Source organism: Curcuma longa, chromosome 9, assembly GCF_044706935.1.
Source record: "Curcuma longa cultivar G26 ecotype Majalengka, Jawa Barat chromosome 9, ITB_CL_G26_1.1, whole genome shotgun sequence".
NCBI lineage: Eukaryota > Viridiplantae > Streptophyta > Magnoliopsida > Zingiberales > Zingiberaceae > Curcuma > Curcuma longa.
The window spans coordinates 6,253,190-6,262,828 of record NC_133869.1 but is presented as its reverse complement, the minus strand read 5'-3'; the positions used below and the strand labels follow the sequence as shown (position 1 = coordinate 6,262,828).

The 9,639-nt window shown below is 39.6% G+C and overlaps 2 protein-coding genes and 1 non-coding gene across 3 annotated transcripts; all 3 read left to right on the top strand.

Moving 5' to 3' along the window:
• The first annotated feature begins 826 nt into the window (after window positions 1-826).
• On the top strand, window positions 827-914 carry TRNAM-CAU (transfer RNA methionine (anticodon CAU)). Its single transcript is given in 2 exon segments — window positions 827-864; window positions 879-914. It is a non-coding gene; the product is annotated as a tRNA-Met (tRNA).
• A 1,759-nt stretch (window positions 915-2,673) lies between these two features.
• LOC141834588 (patatin-like protein 3) lies at window positions 2,674-4,323 on the top strand. The gene is made up of 3 exons (XM_074721903.1): window positions 2,674-3,543; window positions 3,758-3,820; window positions 3,889-4,323. The coding sequence occupies exons 1-3, from the start codon at window positions 2,674-2,676 to the stop codon at window positions 4,207-4,209; spliced, it is 1,254 nt and encodes a 417-aa protein (XP_074578004.1). The 3' UTR covers window positions 4,210-4,323.
• An 842-nt stretch (window positions 4,324-5,165) lies between these two features.
• LOC141834589 (protein LOL2-like) lies at window positions 5,166-9,319 on the top strand. Its single transcript, XM_074721905.1, has 7 exons — window positions 5,166-5,316; window positions 5,777-5,923; window positions 6,796-6,903; window positions 8,486-8,595; window positions 8,677-8,754; window positions 8,834-8,905; window positions 8,977-9,319. The coding sequence occupies exons 2-7, from the start codon at window positions 5,815-5,817 to the stop codon at window positions 9,016-9,018; spliced, it is 519 nt and encodes a 172-aa protein (XP_074578006.1). The 5' UTR covers window positions 5,166-5,316; window positions 5,777-5,814; the 3' UTR covers window positions 9,019-9,319.
• The last annotated feature ends 320 nt before the right edge of the window (window positions 9,320-9,639 follow it).

Sequence of the window (9,639 nt, the reverse complement as noted above, 5' to 3'; positions counted from 1 at the left end):
AAAAACTACAATTGATCACTTGTATTTAGCAATCTCATTAATAGGAAGGGAGATAAATTCAAATAAATATATAGATAGAAAGTACATGATGATGAGATAAATGATAAATTCAACTCTTAAATATTATATCAAAAATATTATGCACGAAATTAAATTTAGAAATTTTGATTTTAATCTTTGATTCTAGCTGATACAATAATTCATCAATCATCAGAACTATTTTCTTCAACACATATTAAAAAAACATAATATATCTTAATAAATCAATTAAATTTTAAAATTTTCGATCTTAAATATCCAAAACTCAAATAAACAATTGAAAAAATGAGATAGCTAGGGTTTCATATCAAGTCACCGCGCATCACATCCTTCGAAATCTTATTCTAAGTATTGAAATCGAGCATAAGTAACTTTAGATCATGATTTTTGACGATAAAAAATCCACGGTGGCGACAATAAATATATTGCGCAGCTTTGATGAGAAAAAAAACCAATGGACTCATTCGAATGTGATATTTTTTCATAAAAATAGTACCAATAAATAGCTTATACTGAGGGATTTAAATATATATATATATATATATAATTAATTTTTAATTTTTTTATAATAAATGATGATGAATTAATCGGTTAAAATATCGATAAAAGTTTGAGACGATTATGGAAAAGAAAGAGAGAGAAATGGTTATAGTATTTTATATATTTTTAAAAATATCAAGGGAGACGCGGGCGTAATCCAACTGCCAACTCTTCCCGTTGGGAATGAAGTGAACAAAAGCTGAGGCATCATTAATCCAAATTATATATTTTTGAGACTTTTAGGCATGGGGTGGTGGCGCAGTTGGCTAGCGCGTAGGTCTCATAGCTTAAGTTGAGAAATCCTGAGGTCGAGAGTTCGAGCCTCTCTCACCCCATCATTTTTAAACAAAATTTGATGAATAAATCAATTTAAACCAACTGATTAAAAATACATCCAAGTAACTCTACTAAGCTAGAACATGGGTGGTGGCGCAGTTGGCTAGCGCTTAAGTTGAGAAATCCATCAAGAGTTCGAGCTTCTCTAACCTCATCTTTTTTAAACATCTGATTTAAACCAGGTGATTAAAAAATTCGTCCAAGCAACTCTACCATGGTAGAACTAGTTTCTGTCCTTTTTAAAAGCTTCATCTTTAAGTTTACAATCATTTTCCAAAAAAGTAAAATCATTGTTGGAATAATATCAGCTTCTCTAATGATATTGCAAAACATTTTATTATTAAAGTACCAAAGTAGACTGAAAGATATATGCATTGGCTTAATTGTTGATTAGATTTAGTGAAACCTATAAGCATCTTCATCTCTGTTTTAATCCTATAAATGCTGAATTAATGCAATGTAGCTTTCCATGTGCCACTCACATCAAAGAGTCAGAGTGATGCAGTCCATAGATGCATACAGTATTTGACCTAACCCTGACATACTGTATAGAAGAGCACCGCAAAAGCATTAACCATATCTGAAGAAGAAATAAAGCTTAATTTGCTATTATCAAATACATCAATTTTAGCTGGTGTGGTTAATTAAAAACTCAAGTGTGAGCTTTAATTTAAGTTGATGTTGGCCCCTTCTTGTCTCCTTGCTCGCCATGAGCTCAGTGGAACTAATCCCTTCTTCATCCTACTTAAGTACAACGTTTGCGTGGGAGAGCAGCCAAGCTTTTCATTGATTGTAGGAGACCCATTAAACTGCATACTCTTCCATCATGACAGAGCAAGGCCAAGGCCACACAGCTTCATGCTCATTTAGAAATTAAGCAGCTCGATGCATGAATGCAACAAAGGCACGTTTTTAAAACTAGCTAGGAGAGGAATCAAGTGGTTGCCTCATTGTCTTTTCTTTTCTTTTTTAACAAAAAAAAAAAAAGACAGTTCATGTCTTGCAACAACCAAACACACGTCCAACATTTTGACTCTACAAAAAGTAGCCTTCCTATTTCCTAATATATTCAATCACATTTTTCTGTTGCAGTACAGATGATTAAGTCAGCATAAATAAAATATTTGCTTTTCGATGTGTAAGTCAAAGCACGTCAGTCTGATTCTTCATCCAAGTTGACCATCATAAATAAAATATAAGGACATATTTTTTCACTTTAATTATCTTGTTTCTATATTATTTCTCTCTAAATATTATTTTTTTACTAAATAATGAGAACCTAAATATATTAACTCGTAATTACCTCAAGTTTATTGGCACGGGTGCCGAGTTCTCCAGTATTGTCCATCGCAAGGACACGTCGCGGATCCTGGTTGGTGGCAATCAGATCATGTCTCCTGTTCTTCCGACAGATCCCGGCGCTCCACACATCTAGACCGTCCGATCGCCAGGCGTGTCGCCTGCCGATCCCGTCGGTGCCCGTACTTCCGCACGTGCGCGAGCCCATCCCAAGTCCTCGCCGCATCGCCAGCTACCGACCGGAATCCCGCCTTCGCGCCACCTTCCGAGGCGCATACTGACCGTTCGATTCGCATCGAACGGCATTCACGATGCTGGGCCCATGAGAGCTGGCTATCGTGCGCAGGATGGTGGCGCCACCCCTCTCTATTTAATCGCCAACCGAGCGCGGGTCTCTGCAATCCTCTGCAGTAGCCTATTCGATTTAGGATTGTAGCAGACTGCTCGGCGGGGACTCTAATGGCATTCATCGACGCCGACAAGCTTAGCTACGAGATCTTCTCCTTCCTTGAGAGCAAATTCCTCTTCACCTCCTCCACCGCTGCATCACCGACGATCTTGGGCGGCGGTGGTGGCAGGATTCGCGTCCTTTCGATCGACGGCGGCGACCGCCCATCCGACGTCCTCCTCGCCGCCGCTGCCCTCGATCGGCTCGAAGCCACCCTCCGCCGCCATACCGGGGAACCCTACGCTCGAGTCGCCGACCTCTTCGACGTCGCAGCAGGATCCGGCGCCGGAGGCGTCCTCGCCGCGATGCTCTTCACCAGGGGCCACGACGGTCGCCCTCTCTTCTCCGCCGCCGACGCGCTTCACCTGCTCGTCGCCGAGAGCCGCCGCCGCCGCGGGCGCGGCTTCGCCTGCTCCCGCGGCGGCGGCCTCTTCCGCGGGGTGTTCCGCCGGCCGGGCGGGTTCTTCCGCCGAGTGTTCGGGGACGCCACCCTGAGGGACTCCGTGAAGCCGATCCTGATCCCGTGCTACGATCTCGCGACGGCGGCGCCGTTCCTCTTCTCGCGGGCCGACGCGGTGGAGGCGGACGGGTACGACTTCCGGATGTGGGAGGTGTGCGCCGCCACGTGCGCCGACACCGCAGCGGTGGAGATGCGGTCTGTGGACGGACGGACGCGGGTCGCCGCGGTGGGAGGCGGCGTTGCGATGGCGAACCCCACGGCCACCGCCATCACGCACGTTCTGCACAACAAGCAGGAGTTCCCCTTCGCCGCCGGACTGGAGGACCTCCTCGTGGTTTCTCTCGGCGCCGCCCCTAGGGAACCCGCCCCAACCGGAGTGGCAGAACTCCTCAGGATCGCCAGCGAGGGCGTCGCCGATACGGTACGGACTCTTCTCCCTGCTAGCCCATTTCCGCCCTTTTCCATCGAGAACTGATCTGAGCCGTTCAATTCTTGAGTAGTTTTAGTAATCACATCTCAGCGAGAACTGCGGTGGAATACTTAAGGAAAATAATAATAATAATAATAATTTTTATCTCAATTAATTAATATTTTTTTCTTATCATGAAAAATAATTTTTTAAGTTATTTGAACAGGTGGATCAAGCTGTGGCCATGGCATTTGGACACTGCAATACAAACAATTATACTCGCATCCAGGTAAATTTCATTAATGATGGAGTCATGATTGTCTAACCGATCCATCGATTAAATTAAATTTCTTGTAGGCCAACAATTTAATGTCTGGAAATTGCACGCCACATTTGCTCAACTCCAAGAATTTGATGCGAACGATGGAAGACATTTTATCACAGAGACATGTAGAATCCTTTCTCTTCAGAGGAAAAAGGCTCTCCGAGGAGAGCAATGCCCGTAAGCTCGACCACTTCGCAAGTGAATTGATCAAGGAAGAAGAGAGGAGGAAGAAGAATCTAATCCCGATTGTCATAATCAAGCAAGTGATGACACCACGAACATCAACCGCGACGACTATCACCACCACCACCACCGTCACAACCACTGCCACTACGATGTCACCGGTCCACTGAAAGAGTGTAGCAAAGAGGGGAGATTGTGTATATGTTTGTACTTAATCAAGGGCCGATCTTGATGCATCAGTTCCATGTTATTTGCTATGGAACTTTTTTTGTTTTTTGAGTTTATTGGGAGAGAATTGACATGAGTGATCGATTTGATGTTGGTCTTGTCATGTGCAGTCTAAATTATTGGTCATTGTCTAATGTTACTCTAATGAAAGCAATATTTCACTCCATTAACTAGTCTAATTTCCACAGTTTTTGTTATATATATATAAATATATATACACAAAACTATATCTTCATGGACGCTGGATAATTTGATGCCCTGCCAAACAAAAACAGCTCATTCATTTTGGCATCACAGAAATTATAAAAAGAAGTCTTTAATATTTTTGAGAGTACGGAAGGACTGTAGTGGATTCAGATCTCATGGATAATTAGTCAGAAAATCTTATACAATACTGTTGTTTTAAAGCACATCTTATTGTGCTTTTTTTTTTACTTAGTCAGAAAATCTTATACAATATTGGTTGTTTTTAAAATCAATTTTTTTTATTTTTATTTTCTACAGAGTAAATAAAATAAGGATGCATTGCTGCTTATCACATGGATCAGTGTGGCTCAGCCCTAGAAAATGGTAAACCTGAACTATTTATATAAAAAGATTCTGCAGGTTGCTGAAGAAGTTTCTTGGTAACTGCAGCCATTATTATTATTATTATTTTAAAAAAAGGAGAAAATAAAATATAAAAAACTATTTTGAGTCAATTTGGTATCAAAAGATTTGACGAGCTGGGCGTAACATGGGCCGGCCTGTTTATTGTATTGGGCCCAGCCTGAGTTCAAACATTTCGTTTTGACTGCTACAACTTTTACTGACCAACAAGTTGGAAGCTTACAATTGAAATAAATGAAAACGCAAGGGGCGAACTAGAAATTGCCATTCTTAATTGTATTCATCGTCCTCCCTCGACGCGGACAGAACCGGCGGAGAGGGAAAAAGGGGGAAATCTGCGTCGTTTCGTTCCCGTCAACGAAGCCGTCTCCTTTTCTCCCGTCAAAGGAGGCGAGGATATAGCTGTTTCGTCGATTTCTTCCTCCGCCATTGAGGCAAAGGTACTTTGATGATTCCTATCCTTCATCGATGTGTTTTTAGTTTTGTCTTTTTTTATGAGAAATAGAGCGGTATTTTCCGTGTTCATTGCTATTGTTGCTTGTTTGGGCACGATCCTGCGCGATTTGCTGCCGATCTGCAACTCAGGCAGCCCTGCTGTTCGATTAGATTCTTTTTATCCTTAATCCAATCTGTATACGAATATATTAAGGGTTTTGTTGTCAGATGATAGTTTTTATTTTTTTGCTATGCGTAAAACCTTCTTTTTTCTATAATTGGGGAAATATTATATACCGACGGATAAAACCCCAAAGTTTTCTGAACTTTTTTATTGTAGTTTTTTCATTGTACATGGATTATGTAATGGGGGTGCTTTGTTTTAACGTATTTTTAAGATTTCTCGATTGTCAACTGCATCTTTTTGATTGATTGATTTCATATTATGTATTTTGAGAATCACAGGATCAGCAACCAATTGTGGTAATAAACACGATACAGCTATGCAGAGCCAAGTTGTTTGTAACGGATGCAGGACTATCCTTGTTTACCCAAGGGGAGCCACGGAGGTGCGTTGTGCCATATGCAGCACAATCACCCCAGCTGCTGCAGGTACCTTGTTGACATCTTTTGATATAAGTTGATTTCATTTCACAGAAAGCTGGTTGTGAAAAAAAAGGCTATGCTTCCAACAGTTTCAGGCACCATTACGGTGAACATTTAGTTGATTTTCTTTTCAGTATCCAGTGACTGCAGTAGATTCTTAAGCTATACTCTATTTTAACTTAATGACTAACTCAGTAGTAAACTTAGTCTTTTTCGAAAAATGAATTGGCTTATGAAATATGCAGTTGCAGAACTAAGAAATAGTACTTACGAATGAATATGGCTGATGCATTGATATAGCCTCTTAATTTTCTTTGTGAATGTTCTATTGATAATCTATATGCTTAGTAAACCAGTCAGTTTAATATAACTTCTTTAGTCTACATATATAGGTATTAAAAGAAATTCAACTTTTTTTGGCATTATTGATGTTGATTAGATGTAGTGAATCTTGGAGTTTCAAATCATTTCAGCTGTCTCATAATGCAGCTGCATAAGAGGCTTTAAATCCCATAAGGGTGAGAACCTAAGTTCATTTGCCTCTTCATTTTAAAGAAGGAGCATCTGCTTTTTTTGTTAGCCAGGCAATAATAAGCTTCTTCTTGCCTAATAAGCATTATACATCTTACTTGAGAATTGACATGATGAAGTATTTCCTAGTTATGATGAGCTTTTGCATGCATGGGATTTGATGCAGCAGTCAGTGTAACAGCCTATGCAATTTCTATGAAACAACTATTGCCTATCTTTTTGTCTAACTACGCTTCCTTAGATGCTTGGTATTGCACAATATGTTAAATAGAGTAGTGCCATTCTTCTTAAGAAGATACATTTTTCTCGTTTTAGTCATAAAGACAATTCTAAAATTAACTTAACAGGAATGGCTCAACTTGTATGTGGTGGCTGTCGAACAATATTGATGTATGCTCGCGGTGCAGCAAGTGTAAGATGCTCCTGTTGCAACACAATCAGTGTCACTATGTCAGGTATCTATTACTTTCTTCATAGTTTATTTTGGCTTCTTCCTTGTGAGTTTACTTATTTGATTACTTGGTTACAAGCCTACAACGTTATGCAACTTGAGCTTCACTTTCTAGTGATTTGCAGCAACAATTTAAGATATGCACTATCTTTTTAGTTGTGGATTGAGATATCTTTTGTGAGGAGCTACATGTTTTGTGAGGTTTTAATAGTTCTCCACTAATGCAACGAAATTTGACAAAATAATTACACTCCTCAATTCATGTCTACATTGATTTGGAGTCATCAGCAGGTCTTCTGTTCCCTTGCTACTTGATGTGACAAATAAAAGGAATAAGGAAAAGAAGAGGTACTAAGTTGTTTAATTGAAAGGATGGAAAAATGAAAGTGAATCAAAATCCCTAAAATGACCTTGTCTTCCACTTTTGATCCAACCTGTATTGCCTGTTCTCACTGATCTCTACGGTCGTCCCCAGCCATGTGAACTTCTCTACTCTATGTCGGGCGTTCTGCCACATGCAAGCTTCACCAATTTGAGTGATGGCTTATGCAAACTTTGCTAGGATGTGTTTCTGTCTGCAAGCTCCATAGCTTCATTGGTGCCAGTACTACCACACACAAACTATGCCACATGAGTTTCGCCTACGTGATCTCTTTTTGGTGTTGGTGTTGGTGTTAGTGAGAATTCTTAGGGGCAAGTGCTAATGTGATGAAAGAGTTGTTTTTGGTGCAAGTTGGTCAGAAGTATTTGGGAGGAGAACAATCAAAATTTTACTTTTTCTGCCCCTCCTCTTTTTTCTGTGAGCTGGGGACACTGTGACCCTCTTTGATGAACAATTGTTTAGACAATTGTCAGATATAAACTGGCTTGTGGCTTTTGTGTCAATAACTAGAAAAGCTCAAAGACTAGTGGCAGTGTGTTTTTACATTTTAGTATAAACTAGCGAGATAACATGATATCGCTTCTCACTTCTCCCAAATAAATATGTTGTTTCATGTGTTGGCATTTCACTACTTTGTAATCTTAATTAACGTATTCATTCATGGTAAATCTAAATTTAGAAGATAAAATCTACGAAGCACCAAATACTACTTGTATTAAACAAAATTTTACTCTGGGCATTAAATTATTTGGGTTTGGCTATAACGCCATTGATTCCTGGAGTAGAAATATGTTCTCTAAGTCCATACTATATAAATGAGAAGAGAAATGATCAGATGAATCTTTTTTTTATGATTTTATTTTATGTTTCCTTCAATTAGCAATCAAATTACATTTATCAATGACACTTTAGACTGACAGCTTTTAAGAATCAGCGCTGACTTGAAAATTACACACACTACTGATTTGGAGAATCAACTGTGACTGAGTGAAACCAAATATAAGTTGTTGCCATGTTGACTCGACGATTCTTCAATCTCCACTACATATGTTAGTGTGGTTGCTAACAATGATTCTAGTATGTGGTTGATGTTGTGTTAGAAATTTTGATGTGTTTTTGACCTTGCTCAGACCTTCATTAGCATTACCTTGCAGATATTTGATATTGATCTTGAATCTGCTTTCCCATACCTTGTTGAATGCAGCAAATCAAGTTTCTCATGTGAACTGCAGCCAATGTCGTAGAATGCTGATGTACCCATACGGAGCGTCATCTGTCAAATGTGCAATTTGCCATTACATTACTAATGTTGGGGTATAATTTGAATAGGACTTTGTTTTTCCATTCATCTAATTTGATTACCTTTTCTTACAAACACTTTGTCTTTTCTTAAAGTTGCCAAATATGAGAGTTACAGCCCCTGCAGCATCGAGGCCAAATGAGACTGCACCCATCCAGCCATCAACATCAGTTGTATGTTCAACTCTCCAAGTCTCTTAGTTTCACCAATTCTTGGAATTTTTATATTTTTATCTATTTTGTTTCCCTGTAGCATTCCTCTCATGTTCCAAACACGACAGTGGTGGTTGAAAATCCAATGTCAGTGAATGAAAGCGGAAAATTGGTAAGCCTTGGTCTTTGTTCTCGATGAATTTTTAAATGTGATTAAAAGTTCTTAAATCTAATACAATGCAGGTGAGCAATGTTGTCGTCGGAGTCACTACAGGGAAGAAATAAGATCGGGCTTGTTGTGCAGAAGAACAATTATATGTCTATGTTTGTGTTGTATAAAAGAATGGTCTTTATACATTATAAAGAGCCCATGTTTTTCATAGATTGTGATGCATGCGCAGCACCTGCATTCTTTTTGGTTTGTAAAAGTTACTGCATCAGATTGAATTGTTCGTAGTCTATCCATTATATATATAGTGTTCGATCTTTATGACAGTGTGGCTGTATTGTGTATGTTGTTACTATTATACCGTGATGTATAATGTTTTGTCTTTAATTTTGTTTCATCGTAATAACTCAGTTATAACTATTTTTCAAAGATAAATGCCTTCTCTTGCATGTGGTTTGATAGTGTACCTTTATTGGGCACATCAATCTCATCCACCCATTTGGGCAAACATGAGCAGTGCTTGTAGATTTAGTGACGAAAAAAATCCTTTTGTGTCAGTGAACTTGGGCGAGATTGATGATAGCACCTTCACAAGCGGTGTCTATGGGCGACTTGCGCTGGCGTGCAGCCCTGTGCTCGTGAAATGATCGAGAAGTGCGGGTGTTGAGCAAGCAGCATACAGACCCGATGAGGATCAAAGGCTACTGATCAGTGAGAGTAATGATAGGTAGTATGAA

Excerpts from the sequence above, each read along its gene's own strand:
- LOC141834588 (XM_074721903.1), top strand. The coding sequence starts at position 2,674 with ATGGCATTCATCGACGCCGACAAGCTTAGCTACGAGATCTTCTCCTTC. Across the intron at positions 3,544-3,757 it reads GCGAGGGCGTCGCCGATACG|GTGGATCAAGCTGTGGCCAT; the intron begins GTACGGACTCTT and ends TTATTTGAACAG. Across the intron at positions 3,821-3,888 it reads ACAATTATACTCGCATCCAG|GCCAACAATTTAATGTCTGG; the intron begins GTAAATTTCATT and ends AATTTCTTGTAG.
- LOC141834589 (XM_074721905.1), top strand. The coding sequence starts at position 5,815 with ATGCAGAGCCAAGTTGTTTGTAACGGATGCAGGACTATCCTTGTTTAC. Across the intron at positions 8,596-8,676 it reads ATTACATTACTAATGTTGGG|TTGCCAAATATGAGAGTTAC; the intron begins GTATAATTTGAA and ends CTTTTCTTAAAG. Across the intron at positions 8,906-8,976 it reads TGAATGAAAGCGGAAAATTG|GTGAGCAATGTTGTCGTCGG; the intron begins GTAAGCCTTGGT and ends AATACAATGCAG.